This window comes from Odontesthes bonariensis, chromosome 15 (assembly GCF_027942865.1).
Source record: "Odontesthes bonariensis isolate fOdoBon6 chromosome 15, fOdoBon6.hap1, whole genome shotgun sequence".
NCBI classification, from domain to species: Eukaryota; Metazoa; Chordata; class Actinopteri; order Atheriniformes; family Atherinopsidae; genus Odontesthes; species Odontesthes bonariensis.
In genome coordinates, this window is record NC_134520.1 from 36,316,546 (window position 1) to 36,333,077 (window position 16,532).

The window sequence follows — 16,532 nt, forward strand, 5'->3', positions numbered from 1 at the left end:
AAAACAGGAATAATGAACATAAATATGATGATATTTCATATAAAACAGGAATAATGAACATAAATATGGTAATATTTCATATAAAACAGGAATAATGAACATAAATATGGAGATATTTCATGTAAAACAGGAATAATGAACATAAATATGGTAATATTTATGTTAAAACAGGAATAATGAACATAAATATGGTGATATTTCATATAAAACAGGAATAATGAACATAAATATGGTAATATTTAATATAAACAGGAATAATGAACATAAATATGGTGATATTTAATATAAACAGGAATAATGAACATAAATATGGTGATATTTCATGTAAAACAGGAATAATGAACATAAATATGGTGATATTTCATGTAAAACAGGAATAATGAACATAAATATGGTGACATTTAATATAAACAGGAATAATGAACATAAATATGGTGATATTTCATATAAAACAGGAATAATGAACATAAATATGGTAATATTTAATATAAACAGGAATAATGAACATAAATATGGTGATATTTAATATAAAACAGGAATAATGAACATAAATATGGTGATATTTCATATAAAACAGGAATAATGAACATAAATATGGTGATATTTCATGTAAAACAGGAATAATGAACATAAATATGGTGACATTTAATATAAACAGGAATAATGAACATAAATATGGTGATATTTCATATAAAACAGGAATAATGAACATAAATATGACGATATCTAATATAAAACAAACAAAACAAGAAAAATCTAAAAGTGGAGAAACAGTTATCTGTGATGGATTACTTCTTTGTCCACTTCGATGGCTTTCTGAAATTATTTGACCCCTGAACATGTTGGGTTTGAGTTTAAAATCCGCTCAATTAAAGCCGACTTTTAGGAATTTAAGCTGCTGACGCTCATTTTTTGTTCTGAAAACAGCTGATCGATGACGCTCTCTACATCTTTTCTGACAGGGAGGTGCAGAACTTTCACTCAAAACTCCTAAAACTAAGATTTTATTTCTGCTTCTGATCCTTTTAGGAAACTTGATGAGATTCATGAAAATTAGCTTCAACATTCACAATTTAACTCAAAGTACAAGAGTTACAGGACACTTCTGGAGACATTTGATCTTCGTTTTAACAATAAAGAGGAAATATAACTTTAAAAGCCTCAAATTAGATCGTTAGAATGGATTAGAACATTATCATTCAAGATATTTAGTAGGGCTGGGCGAGTTAACTCATTATCGTGTTAACTCGCTAATTATTTAACGCAGATAAATATTTTATCGCGCATTATTAAATACTACATACTCATCGATCAGACAGTATGCAGAGTGTTTACCCACAATGCATTTCGCTCCTGCCCGAGCCGAAATCAGCCGGCCTGAAGCTGATTTCTCTTAAGCTCTAAACTCTGTAAACTTTAGCAACATTTGAAACATTTTCAGGAGAGAAAGTAGTCGTTTAGATCCCCAACGTGTTGAAAACCTGACAAAATACCGGCTGTTTACAATTTTGTTCCCACGAATTCGGCGCTACTAAAGCTAGCCGCAGTGAGCAACGCACTTCCTGTTATTTTCACAAAATAAAATACCCGTTGCCTTTTATCATAGGGAAAGCCATTACCATACAATTGGTGCTTTTGTTTTGAAAACAGGAAGTGAACCTACCCTCGTTGTAGCTAGCTTGAAACTGCCGTTTTGACAGGAAATGACGATCGGCGACGTCACGTTACGTTGCATCTTGGGTAGTTTGAGTATGAGTAGTAACCTCATGATGCATACCCAACATTTAGGAGAATCTAGTATGCATCCGGGAACTTAAACAAAGTTAAAGTTAGTAGGAGTAGTAGGAGAAGTATGCGGTTTCGAACACAGCCATAGTGTTTGTGTCCACTGAGGGATTCTGTGGTTATCCGGTCCCTGTAGAACCAAAGTAAAGAGCTGTTTCCTTGTTCTTGGACCTGGTGTTGGACTCCACCAGTTCTGCCCCTCGTCTCCGGTCCTGTTTGTGGTTTCACGGACCTGTTGGGCGTCTGGTTTGGGAACCTTAGGGTTCCATCTCTGCTTTCTGGAACGCCCGGACCTGTTCTGGACTCGTTTTTTTGCCACTTTGGACGTCTCACCTTGTTTAGATCATTTTTTTTGCACATTCACACAACAAACTGCATTTTTTGCACATTTTTGCACATTCTCTCGCTCACACCCGCACATGCACAAATCTGCGGTTTTGCACACATGGTGTACATATCTCGGACTTTTGCACATGTAACCGGTATGAAACCTCTGTGTGGTGTAATATATATATACATATATTTACTTTATTTTGTACTCTATTCTATTCTATATGTATATATTTTTAATCTTATTTTGTATTTTAATCTTGCTTATATATTATATATTATATTTGATATTCTACTATTCTAATTTAGGAATATTTAATTTTACTTTAACTTTCTATTAATGTTACTTTGCTACCTAGTTTATATTTTTATGGTTTGTATTTTGTGGACGGGGGTCAAAGGTCATTTCACTGCATGTTGTACCGTGTAAAACTATGCATGTGACAAATACAACTTTGAATCTTGAATCTTGAATCTTATATCCATAAAAAGCTGTTTGTGTGTGAAGAGAGGAACGATAACACATAAACATGCTGCCCTGTGGCTCCGCTTGAATTAAGGAGGAAGAGGTCAGCTCCGGATTAAAGGCCACATGACGCACCGCTCTGCCCACGGCTGTTTTCCAACAGCGTTCCTGAATATAACGCAGAGCGGGCATGAATTAGCCTTTCTGAGGCTTCAGACCTCCTTTAATCACGGCATCCCGGTGTTATTATCGTATGAAAACAGTGGCACATAATGCAGATTCCAGCTGGCAGGAGATGCTGGGGAGTGTTGAAGGAAAGCGCTGGTTGTTTTCCTGGAGGTCACGCTGAGAATCACTGCGTGTTGGACCCTCCACGGGCCGGCTTTAAGATCAGAGCGCAATAATAACACACTTTCCACAGAAAGCCATGCAGATGTGATATTTAAGTCCCAGCCGGTTAATTTCCACTCTGATTCGAAGTGAGTGGAACCCAGTGGCTCCCTGGAAGCAGGACAAACACGTCAAAACAATAAAGGACTCAACAGTAACATCCGTTAGACATGTTTTCTAAACTTTAGCTGCTAGATTCTAACTGCTGCCTCTGAAGTTCGGCTTGAAGGAGAGACACTACAGCTGAATAGGGTAATATTTTAAAATAATAGATATCACCATGAAACTTCCTCAGTTGATTACTTATATAAGTATGAAAAAAAAAAGTATTACAAGTTTTAGAAATGTGTATGTTTAATTATGCAAATTAGGCATTATCTCATTAAATATGCGCACATTTGCATATATTTCCAGAAGATAGATCTGACCATATGATAAAGCCAGGTGCAAAATTCTTTTTTCATTTTGTTCACACACAAAATGAAAAGAAAATTATGGAGGGATTTCAGGATATCTGCTTTCATTTCCTAGGAAATCAAATACTGTCCATAGCCTAAAAAACATCGATTTTTACCATATTTTTTTATTATAATGTCACATAAATCAGGCCAGGAATGATTTATCAACAAATCCTTCTGTAAATATCTTCAGAATACTGCTAAGTGTGTAACTGGACAGTTTGGTGTTAGTAGGTGCTCCATAGGCTGAAATATTGATACTGGAAAAATACCAAAAAATAAATTTGAGAAAACATCATTTAAAGATTTAAATAGGGGAATTCATTTTGGTAAATTTGGGCAAAACGTGATGAAATAAACATTTTAATTTATGTTTTGAAATAACACATATTGAAGGAGTAGACTGGCCCAAAATCTAAAAATTGACCACTGCATGAAAAATCCCTGTTTTTGCCGGCCGTGTCTCGCCTTAAAGGCACGGTTGGTAATCCTGTTCAGAAACACAATAATGTAATACTGTAATAGTGTAATACTGGGTGAAACGGTCTATCCTGAGACCAGAGGTGGGTAGAGCAGCCAAAAATTGTACTCCAGTAAAAGTACTGTTACTTCAGAATAATATGACTCAAGTAAAAGTAAAAAGCATTCATCCAAATAATTACTTGAGTAAGAGAAAAAAAGTGTTTGGTGAAAAAACTACTCGAGTACTGAGTAACTGTTGAGTAACGTCTGATTTATTTGTTAACACAAGCATTCAATCAGACAGACAAAATACTAAATAATCATCTTTAGGCCAATTAGAGTTCATACAATTGATAAAATAAATGTTTTATCATGTTTTAGGTTGTTTTATGTCTTGGTTTTTCAGTTGCTTTTCCCCTCACTTCCCATAGCAGCTCATTAGTTGTCACTCACTTCACCTGTTCATTGTCCCCAGCTGCACTCACTCACCAATCACTCCCAGTTTAGTATTTAGTTCCCAGGCTCCCCCTTTCAGTTTGTGGAATCCTTTACCCTGATTTTCACCTTTCACGCCACTCGATTTAAGCTAAGTGCTTTTTCCATGTTATGTCAAGTGTTTTGTTTTGTCACAATTACATTCATGTCTTTGACCCACAATTTAGTATTATTATCCGGCTCAGCCGCGCTTTTCCTTTTGTCTTAAGTTTAAAAATAAACCAATTTCGCAGGAGAATAAGCAGCAGCAGCATATTTGGCATCAACGGGATGCCGTATTCAAGCAGAGATTGTTGCCTTACAGCCTGGGAGATATAATGTGGAGATGGTAAACTTTCACTTTCTGTGGCCACAAAGCGCAACAAAGCACTGGTGTTTGCTGTTTTTAGAGGCAAACTGTCACTTCTGTTTATGTAAATCCATGTTTACTTTAACATCAGAGGCACACGGAGGGTCCTTGTCTGTCAGATGTTGCATAATGTGCTTCCATATATCTGATATTATGCAGATAGTTTCCTCACATGCAGCCAGAAAGGTGTGTGGATCTCTGCCTTCTTATGTTGGAGCTGCTGTATATCACTGAACTGTTTCCCTTTAATGTTCTGAGGCTTCACCATGAAGAGAAACCTTGGTGTCGCTTTCATTGTGTGAGAGCTTCAGCTCAAAGGTTACAACTAGGGCTGGGCACCGATTAAAATGTTTAATCTAATTAATCACATGATTTCCCTGATTAATCACGATTAATCTCATTTGTACGCAGAATCCAAAAATGAATCCAAAAGTAGCGTATAGCCTTTAGCATTTATCTTTATTTTAAATGTGCTGCCATATGAATGAAAGTGCCATAACATTTGTTGTGCAAACACACTTTTAACATCAGCATCTTTCTGTAGTTTTTATGTAGAAGCCTCGCTCCACTGTCTGTTTCCTTGAATGACTTGCTGCTATCAGTTGTGTGTTTTGCCTTTAAGTGATATTTTAGACTGGAACTACTACGCTGAGAAGACAATTCAACTTGGCAGTGTTTACAGATGACTTTGGTTCTGTCGACTCCGCCGTCTGGAAGAACTTTAACATGAAAATGGCCGAGTAAAAGTTCCGTACCCTTCTCCATGTTTGGTGGATCCGCCGATTACTTTCTTTTCCTGTTCCACAGCAGACAGCAGCAGACTTTTACAAAATAAAAGCCTGTGAGCAGCAGACTTTTACAAAATAAAAGCCTGTGAGCAGCAGACTTTTACAAAATAAAAGCCTGTGAGCAACAGACTTTTACAAAATAAAAGCCTGTGAGCAGCAGACTTTTACAACAATAAAAGCCTGTGAGCAGCAGACTTTTACATGAATAAAATAAATAATAAAACCTGCGTTAATGCGGGATAAAATATTTATCGGCGTTAAATAATTAGCGAGTTAACTCGCCCAGTTACTGATATCTGAAGCTGTAAGTTGGATGTAATGGAGCAGAAAGTGCAAAGTCCCTGAAACATCCGAAACCATCAAAGGTTTCACATTTTAGCTTAAAAGTAGCCACATTATGAGCAGTTATGAGGCTTTTATTCTCCTCCCTGAAGAGCAGGATGATCCAACAGTATTTGTTCGACTCGCCACAGACTGAAGTCAGAGAGCAGAGGAAGAGGAAACAAATTATCCGATCCGTGGTGGGAAGCAGATCCCTCGCATCGGTGCTCGGATTGGGCCGTCACGCTCCGGCAGCCTGCGGGTCAGCTCATCTGTCCGTCGCCATTTATTTTCCATCCCACCCGTCCTTCCTGCTCATCCCACAGCGACACTTCATTTGAAGTCCGACGGACCCCGGGGACACACTCTTCATGTGTCCATCTTTAATCTGTATGTTTTAGATTCAAAAGCAGGATTCCAGAATCCCCCAAAACCATAGAAGAAGAGCTGAGTTACAGCTACCAACGGCTCATTTCCATTAGCGCCCAACTCTACTCGGTTTGGGTTGTTGGTTCCATTACAGTTCAGCACCATCTCAATGTGGGCGGGGTTACAGCAAGGCGGCCCAAATCCTATAATCCTTTTATTCTGGCTGTGTTCGAAACCGCATACTTCTCCTACTAACGTTCTGAGTTAGTATGCGAGTTTGAGTAAGCAGAAGTTCCCGGATGCATACTAGATTCTCCTAAATGTTGGGTATGCATCATGAGGTTACTACTTATACTCAAACTACCCAAGATGCAACGTAACGTGACGTCGCCGATCGTCATTTCCTGTCAAAACGGCAGTTTCAAGCTAGCTACAACGAGGGTAGCTTCACTTCCTGTTTTCAAAACAAAAGCACCAATTGTATGGTAATGGCTTTCCCTATGATAAAAGGCAACGGGTATTTTATTTTGTGAAAATAACAGGAAGTGCGTTAGCTCACTGCGGCTAGCTTTAGTAGCGCCGAATTCGTGGGAACAAAATTGTAAACAGCCGGTATTTTGTCAGGTTTTCAACACGTTGGGGATCTAAACGACTACTTTCTCACCTGAAAATGTTTCAAATGTTGCTAAAGGTTACAGAGTTTAGAGCTTAAGAGAAATCAGCTTCAGGCCGGCTGATTTCGGCTCGGGCAGGAGCGAAATGCATTGTGGGTAAACGCTCTGCATACTGTCTGATCGATGAGTATGTAGTATTGATGTATGTAGTATGCAGTTATGTTTTTAGTTTTCAGAGCTCGTTACCTCCTGTTGGACTCTTATTTCTGGTCATTTCCCTCTGAATGTACTCGGTTGTCTTGGTCTCGTCCACTCCTGTTGGAACCATGGTTCCCCGTTGCAACTGACTGATTTATACCAGTTTGTAGCAAACAGTCAAATCCCGACGATGAATTGGGTTTCTAAAACCAGATCTCGGGAGATTGGATTGAAGTTTCGGTGCAATCTGTTGGTTTCCTTAGCTAGGAAATTGTTTTTGAATTGGCTCTTTATGAACGAATTGGATTATTTTATGAATAATTATGATTACAATTAATTGAATTCCAATTGGCTTGAATTGGACTTTATTATCTAAGTGCCTTGAGATGACATTTGTTGTATTTGGCGCTATATAAATAAAAACTAATTGAATTGAATCTGGTTAATTAAAGCAAGATGGCGGACGTGTTTGTTGTGTGCCGAGTCAGTTTGAGCAGGGTTAAAATGACCAAACAAAAAAGATCCTAAGTTGGAGCAGCTTTGTTCATAGGTGTGTGTATATGTTCAGAAAACAATCATAAAAGGAAAGAATAAAGGAAAACTGTGTGGAAATGTGTTCAGAGTTTACCAGAAGTTGTGGAATCTAAGGTGGCGCCACGCAGTGATGTCATCAGTGATGTCACCACAGGCGAATTAGGCAGTTTAATTTACCACCTTCATAAAGTTTGGGTTCCACTCGGTGTTTTTCCCTTTTACAGTTTCCCTTTATCTCCGAGCGTTTTTAAACTGCGGCCTTTGGAAATCAAAGTTTTCTCCCGGAGGTCTGAATCCGCCGCCCCCTGGTGGCCCGGCAGGTCACTGCAGCCCTGCCGGAGAAACCAAAGAAATAATAAAGATCAAACCTTCTGAGGTGGAAATATCAAAGTGAAACGAACTTCCACTTTCGCCTAAATGTTGGAGCTAAATGTGATTTATTATTCATCAGGAGAGTTTCGCCCACAGGCAGCGAGCAGCTCCTGGAAGAACTCCGATTCCTTATCTCCATCTAATATATATATATATATAGCTGTGTGTGTGTGAGACTGTGTGTGTATTTATTAGTGTGTGTGTGTTTATTAGTGTTACTGTGTGTGTGAGTGTTTATTTATGTGTGTGTGTGACTTCATAACAGCGACTCTGATCGATAAATCATTTTCTAACGACGCTGATCAGAGTCGTTCTAACGACTTCTTTGTTGCTCTGCAGGAGCTCTGATGCTCAGCCTCATTCTTCTTCTTCTCTTTTGTCTCTTCCTTTATTCTCTTTTCTTCTTTTTCTTCTCTTTTGTCTCTCCCTTTATTCTCTTTTCTTCTTCTTCTCTTTTGTCTCTCCCTTTATTCTCTTTTCTTCTTTTTCTTCTCTTTTGTCTCTCCCTTTATTCTCTTCTTCTTCTCTTTTGTCTCTCCCTTTATTCTCTTCTTCTTCTCTTTTGTCTCTTCCTTTATTCTCTTTTCTTCTCTTTTGTCTCTCCCTTTATTCTCTTTTCTTCTTCTTCTCTTTTATCTCTTCCTTTATTCTCTTTTCTTTTTCTTCTCTTTTGTCTCTTCCTTTATTCTCTTTTCTTCTTTTTCTTCTTCTCTTTTTCCCACTTCAGACGTCTTCTTCATGATCCGCGGTACATCCTTTCTCTCTTCTTCTTCTGCTGTCCTCGGTCTTCTTTCTTTTTTGTCCTCCTTCTGTCTCACTTCTTCTCTCTCTCTTTTCTTTTCTACATCCTGATCCATCACTTCTCTTTTGTTCCTCCACTCCGTTTACTCTTGCTTATCTTCTTCATTTCTCTGTTTTCCTCCTGTTTTTCATCTTCTTCTTCTTCCTCATTGTTGTCGTCTTTGTTGTCTAGTTTCCCTTTTCTCTTCTTCTTCTCTTCTTCCTGTTTGCTTTTGTCCTTCTCTTTCTTCTTCACATCCTGTACACCCCTTCTTTCATATTCACTTCCTTCTCATTTCTTCAGTGTTTACCCTTTTCTTCTTTTCATCCTCTCTTTCTCTAATTTTCTTTGTTTTCATCCTCTTCTTCTTCTCCTCTTCTTCCTGTTTGCTTTTGTCCTTCTCTCTCTTCCTCCTTCCCCTCTTTCTTCACCCTCCCATCATCTGTGTTGCTCACTCCTTGTGTGTCCTCCTCTTATCTCCGTTGTTCATTTCCGTCTCTTTATCCCTTTTTCCTCCTCCTTTCCTTCCTCTCCTCCGGCTGAATTATTGCGTCTCTGATGCTTTGTGACACGGCCGTTAATGGAGGCTGTGCACGTTTAGCAGCTCCACATCTGCGCACGTTTCTCTGCAGAGAAACACTCGAGTGAATGAAAGCAGCGACGCACACACCTGTGATCATGTGACCGGGGCTGCGTTTGTTGTGATTGGACAACAAAAGGACAACAAAGAGCGAGCTGGGTGGTGATGAGGATAGCGCTGCCAAGAAGCAACACCAACGAAGAAGAAGAAGAAGAAGAAGAGGAGGACAGAGGGAACAAAGGAAGCCGACGCTGATTTCAGAGCAGGTTCACTTACTTTCTCACCAGCCTGAGAACTTTATCCCATCAGGACGTTTAAAGTGCACGTTTGTCCGTGCACCTGTTGCACTTTGAGCATCACTGAGGTCCGCCGGCTTCGGTCCGATCGATGAGAAGATGCTGATTCCAGGATGAGATTTACTTCACTGATCCCTGAAGATGTTTCTGTGTTCCAGCAGCAGCTGAATCAGAAAATATTTTGGCTCCATCAAAGAAATATTTAATATATCCATCCATCCATCATCTTCCGCTGGTCCGGGGATCGGGTCGCGGGGGCAGCAGCTTGAGCAAAGAGACCCAGACGTCCCTGTTCCCGGCCACTTCCTCCAGCTCTTCTGGGGGGACCCCGAGGCGTTCCCAGGCCAGCCGAGAGACATAGTCTCTCCAACGTGTCCTGGGTCTTCCCCGGGGCCTCCTCCCAGTGGGACGGGCCCGGAACACCTCACCGGGGAGGCGTCCAGATGCCCCAGGAGGCATTCTCACCAGATGCCCCAGGAGGCATTCTCACCAGATGCCCCAGGAGGCATTCTCACCAGATGCCCCAGGAGGCATTCTCACCAGATGCCCCAGGAGGCATTCTCACCAGATGCCCCAGGAGGCATTCTCACCAGATGCCCCAGGAGGCATTCTCACCAGATGCCCCAGGAGGCATTCTCACCAGATGCCCGAGCCACCTCATCTGACTCCTCTCGATGCGGAGGAGCAGCGGTTCTACTCCGAGCCCCTCCCGGATGACCGAGCTTCTCACCCTATCTCTAAGGGAGAGCCCAGACACCCTGCGGAGGAAACTCATTTCGGCCGCTTGTATTCGCGGTCTCGTTCTTTCGGTCCCTACCCACAGCTCGTGACCATAGGTAAGGGTAGGATCTCGTTCTTTCGGTCCCTACCCACAGCTCGTGACCATAGGTGAGGGTAGGATCTCGTTCTTTCGGTCACTACCCACAGCTCGTGACCACAGGTGAGGGTAGGATCTCGTTCTTTCGGTCACTACCCACAGCTCGTGACCATAGGTGAGGGTAGGATCTCGTTCTTTCGGTCACTACCCACAGCTCGTGACCATAGGTGAGGGTAGGATCTCGTTCTTTTGGTCCCTACCCACAGCTCGTGACCATAGGTGAGGGTAGGATCTCGTTCTTTCGGTCACTACCCACAGCTCGTGACCACAGGTGAGGGTAGGATCTCGTTCTTTCGGTCACTACCCACAGCTCGTGACCATAGGTGAGGGTAGGATCTCGTTCTTTCGGTCACTACCCACAGCTCGTGACCATAGGTGAGGATAGGAACATAGATTGACCGGTAAATTGAGAGCTTGGCCTTCTGGCTCAGCTCCTTCTTCACCACGACAGGCCGGTGCAGAGCCCGCATCACTGCAGACGCCGCACCGATCCGTTTGTCAATCTCCTGCTCCATTCGTCTCTCACTCGTGAACAAGACCCCGAGATACTTGAACTCCTCCACTTGGGGAAGGATCTCATTCCCGACCCGGAGAGGGCATTCCACCCTTTTCCGGCCGAAGACCATGGTCTCAGATTTGGAGGTGCTGATTCTCATCCCAGCCGCTTCACACTCGGCTGCGAACCGCTCCAGTGAGAGCTGAAGGTCATGGCCTGACGACGCCAACAGAACCACATCGTCCGCAAAAAGCAGAGACCCGATTCTGAGGTCGCCAAACCGGACCCCGTCAACGCCCTGGCTGCGCCTAGAAATTCTGTCCAAAAAAATTATGAACAGAATCGGTGACAAAGGGCAGCCCTGACGGAGTCCAACCCTCACAGGAAACATGTCCGACTTACTGCCGGCAATGCGGACCAAACTCTGGCACCGGTCATACAGGGACCGAACAGCCCATATATTTAATATAAAACAAGAATAATGAACATAAATATGATGAATTTGAACATAGATAGATAGATAAATACTTTATTCATCCCAATTTGGGATGATATGGTGATATTTAATAATAATAATATATGAACATAGATATGATAATATGGTGAGAAAGTAGTCGTTTAGATCCCCAACGTCTTGAAAATCTGACAAAATACCGGCTGTTTACAGTTTTGTTCCTGTGACGACCCCTGCGCTCCACTAGTTGTCCCTGTTCTCTTTAGTGCTTCTTCCCTTCTGCAGAGAGGAAGGCGGAGTGCTCGTCAGACTGATTGAGCCACACCTGGGGCTTGTGCTTCAAAAGCTCCCCTCTTGCCAGTCTCGGCCCCTCCTGACTTGCCTTTGACTTGCAGGGCGGCTGCTGTTTTGTTGCTTTGTGATCGCGTACACATTCACACACTCAGGCATGCATACACCACTGACAACTGACTTCCACGTTTCTTTAGTTTAGATTATTTTGTAAGTAAAAGTTGTTTTTGGAAACTTGCTCCCATTTTTGTTGCAGCCTTAGAGCCGGGCTGCTACTAAAGCTAGCCGCAGTGAGCTAACGCACTTCCGGTTATTTTCACAAAATAAAATACCCGTTGCCTTTTATCATAGGGAAAGCCATTACCATACAATTGGTGCTTTTGTTTTGAAAACAGGAAGTGAACCTACCCTCGTTGTAGCTAGCTTGAAACTGCCGTTTTGACAGGAAATGACGATCGGCGACGTCACGTTACGTTGCATCTTGGGTAGTTTGAGTATGAGTAGTAACCTCATGATGCATACCCAACATTTAGGAGAATCTAGTATGCATCCGGGAACTTCTGCTTACTCAAACTCGCATACTAACTCAGAGAGTTCGGTCCGTTGTGGTGAAGAAGGAAGGAGAAGCTTTCAGGTTGCTGCTCCATCCCTCAGCTGAGCTCACAGATCTGGTTGGTGACCCCAAAGAAGGAGGTCGTGGATACAAGCGCCCGAAATGAGTTTCCTTCAGAGGGGGGCGGGCGACTTTCCGCTCGGTTGCAGTATGTGCAGCTCAGTGGTCTCCCCGAGGTTCAGTTCCGTGAATTTAATTCACCGCACACGTATAATGAAGGAGAAAAAGGCAAAGAAATGTTTTATACAGTCATAAATGTCAGTTCTGAGTCTTTAAAAGTCAGCAGCGGCAGGTTTAAGAGGACTCGCTCCCCGTTTATCCTTCAGAAACATTCACGTCTCTAATAAAGACGCTCAAAGCGACTCATCGGTCAAAGATTCTTTCTGTTAACGCACCGACGTCCTCCCAGTGATCGGTCTGAGGGGGACGTTCGGACGGTTAACCCTCTGGGGTCTGAGGCCTTTCAGAGACTTTGAGGCAGTTGTCACCACCTTGACATTTTCAAGTATTTCAACTAACTGTAAACATCTATGCAAAAGTGATGCATATGGTCTTCAAACAGTGCAAGAAAACACACTATAAATATATCTAGCCAAGACTTTTGAAGGTTGAACCTTGTAAACAAAAGTGTTGGCTGCATAAAAGTAAAAAGTGCACTCAGAAATGTTCTTTTGTTTCCACACAAACTTTAAAAACGTAATTGTAACTCAAGTCAATGTCTCTGTTAGTTGAATACTAATTAGATGTCACTCTCCATGTGATAATTGTCTGTTTATGCTGGCTTTATGTACAGAAAATCCAAAGATTTCTGTTCACTGTCTTTAAAAAGGGCCAGCTATATCATTTATTTTAATATATATATATTTGAAAAGTAGAAGTCTCAAGGTTTTTAATGGTGTCACTTATATGTTTCAATGACAAAAACTCACAGAGTTACAGATGTGTTTTTGGAGAAGTGTCAAAAATCCCGCCGGCGGGTTTTAGACTCCAGAGTCGGTCACTATGGTGATAGAACTGGTGAGAAGTTTAACCAGCTTTGTGATGCGGCCTGAACCTGAAGTCACCTGAATAAGTGCAGGTCCCAGGTGTGACCACAGCTGGATGCACATCAGGGCAGGATAACAGGCAGCAGGGTAACTGAAAGAAGTAAAGCGACAAATAAAAAGTAGAACAAAGTCAAGACTAGGTTATTGTTGGGGGGAAGTTCTGCTCAGACTTCGGTCGAGGTCCCAGTTCCTATGCACGGCTCCACCACTTTGATTTTCTTTGTGCTTATGTGGACGCTTGACGCCTTTGTTGCCCCCGTCTGCAGAGATTCAGTCATAAGAAACACAAATGCTGAGTTTTGTGCGGCTGGTTTATGGAATAAAACTACAGATGGTGATGAACTCTGTCTGTTTCAGGTGTGGAGGTCCTGTGTGCAGCAGCTCCGGTGGTCGTTTGGAGACTCATCGAGGCCATCGAGAAACAGGGTGAGCTACCGCAGATAAACAGATTCATCTGAACAACAGAGGTGCCCACTGTGGTGCCCAACCTGGCAACCAAACTGAGAAGACACTGTGATTACTGCTGCTACGATCTGTCATATCTGTGAATTTTACTCTGGTTTTTTTTTTGTCATAAAACCTGTTTCTATTTGATGGATCCACCGAATATAGTTCAGATTGGTGAACTGCAATTTAAAGTTAAAAGAAATAATAAGGACCTGAAGTGGTTTGTGCATACCAGGGTTTCAACACCTGGAATTAGTTACCAATCTTTGACTAGAAGCAGAAGCTGTCCATGATACATCTAAGTTGTTTTAGAAAAACTTGGCGTCATAGGTCCTCTGTGAGTAGCTGTTAGCTTAGTTTAGCTGATGAGTAGCTGTTAGCTTAGTTTAGCTGATGAGTAGCTGTTAGCTTAGTTTAGTTGATGAGTAGCTGTGAGCTTAGTTTAGTTGATGAGTAGCTGTTAGCTTAGTTTAGCTGTTAACTGATGAGTAGCTGTTATCTTAGTTTAGCTGATGAGTAGCTGTTAGCTTAGTTTAGCTGATGAGTAGCTGTTAGCTTAGTTTAGCGGTAACTGATGAGTAGCTGTTAGCTTAGTTTAGCTGATGAGTAGCTGTTAGCTTAGTTTAGCTGATGAGTAGCTGTTAGCTTAGTTTAGCGGTAACTGATGAGTAGCTGTTATCTTAGTTTAGCTGATGAGTAGCTGTTAGCTTAGTTTAGCTGATGAGTAGCTGTTAGCTTAGTTTAGCTGTTAACTGATGAGTAGCTGTTAGCTTAGTTTAGCTGATGAGTAGCTGTTAGCTTAGTTTAGCTGTTAACTGATGAGTAGCTGTTAGCTTAGTTTAGCTGTTAACTGATGAGTAGCTGTTAGCTTAGTTTAGCTGATGAGTAGCTGTTAGCTTAGTTTAGCGGTAACTGATGAGTAGCTGTTATCTTAGTTTAGCTGATGAGTAGCTGTTAGCTTAGTTTAGCTGATGAGTAGCTGTTAGCTTAGTTTAGCTGATGAGTAGCTGTTAGCTTAGTTTAGCTGATGAGTAGCTGTTAGCTTAGTTTAGCTGTTAACTGATGAGTAGCTGTTAGCTTAGTTCACGTTTCAAGATTCTCGTCTGATTCTCCGAACTGAGAGCCTGACTTTGATCTATTGACAGCTAACAATTGGTTCTCACTACCCAACTGTAAGAAAAATAAATTAAATTAAATCGAATTTAAAAATGATCCATTTAGTAGCTTGGTCTCCTTTGCTAAACATTAGCATAGCATAATGCAAGCTTTGCACTAGCCACCGCTTAAAAAGTTTCCATTAAAGAGTGAATAATTGAAAAAAGAAACTCAGTTAAATAAAGTTACTGGGCATATCATATCATGGTGATATGCTTTGTGTTGATATTTTTGTGACTTTTTAAAGGCCTTTTCATATCAGCCGGTTAGCTTGGATAGGCTACAAGCTAAACTGTAGGCAAAGTGAACTAAAAATAAAATATTTTTCTGCTAATATGAGACTGTTTGTGGTACGACAGGGTGAATATTGATACATTTCTCATCTTCATCTTTTTTTTTGTTTCCAACCTGAGCCACATGTTATTAATCTGAATCTAAAACTGGGAAGAATTGGAAATTTTCTGGAACTTCTGAAAACATGTGTTTGGTAGTATTTCAGACTTTTTTTCCTCCAAACAAACAGGATGCCTTCTGCTTCTGTGCTGATTTGCTGCCTCTTCTGCAGGTTTGAACAGCGATCTGTATCGAGCCCCCGCAGCCTCCGGCGGACCCCCCGAGCTCAGGCAGGCTCTGGACTCAGGTAAATACGAGTCCGTCTCCGGTGTGTTTCGATCAATATGTTTGGGCTTTGCTAGCTGAACAACAGTGTGGTCCTCACGGGTCGTACAGGAATAAAGGCTCGATTCTGCTCTCTGTTGGAAGCTAACGCTCAGTCAGAATCATTCATAGGCTGTTCGAAACCGCCTACTACATGCTACATGCTACATGCTACATACTGCATACTACATACTACATACTACATGCTACATGCTGCATACTACATACTTCCATACTGCATACTACATACTGCATACTACATGCTACATACCGCATACTGCATACCGCATACTGCATACCGCATACTGCATACCGCATACTGCATCCTCAATGTGTTGAAAACCTGACTAAATACCGGCTGTTTACCATTTTGTTCCCACGAATTCGGCGCTACTAAAGCTAGCCGCAGTGAGCTAACGCACTTCCGGTTATTTTCACAAAATAAAATACCCGTTGCCTTTTATCATAGGGAAAGCCATTACCATACAGTTGGTGCTTTTGTTTTGAAAACAGGAAGTGAACCTACCCTCGTTGTAGCTAGCTTGAAACTGCCGTTTTGACCGGAAATGACGATCGGCGACGTCACGTTACGTTGCATCTTGGGTAGTTTGAGTATGAGTAGTAACCTCATGATGCATACCCAACATTTCAGAGAATCTAGGATGCATCCGGGAACCGAAAAAAAGTTAAAGTTAGTATGAGTAGTAGGAGAAGTATGTGGTTTCGAGCACAGCCATAGTGTTACTGAGACGGACAAATAGATACAGGAAAAGGTCCAAATATCAGGAGTGGAAGCATATTTCACCCAAAACGGGAAGAAAATGGACTAACACGGGTTTGTGAACGTTCTCTCTACAAGAAGGGATGTTGCTGTTGTTAACATCAACAACATTAGCTGTTAGCTGGAG

The 16,532-nt window shown here is 41.5% G+C and overlaps 1 protein-coding gene across 1 annotated transcript in view; it reads left to right on the forward strand.

Moving 5' to 3' along the window:
- The window catches only part of LOC142400859 (phosphatidylinositol 3-kinase regulatory subunit alpha-like), a 210,101-nt gene that overhangs the window by 101,613 nt on the left and 91,956 nt on the right, over window positions 1-16,532 (forward strand). Inside the window, exons 2-3 of the mRNA XM_075486094.1 lie at window positions 13,723-13,791; window positions 15,533-15,607. Coding sequence (XP_075342209.1) covers window positions 13,723-13,791; window positions 15,533-15,607 — 144 coding nt within the window. The remainder of the gene's footprint in view (window positions 1-13,722; window positions 13,792-15,532; window positions 15,608-16,532) is intronic.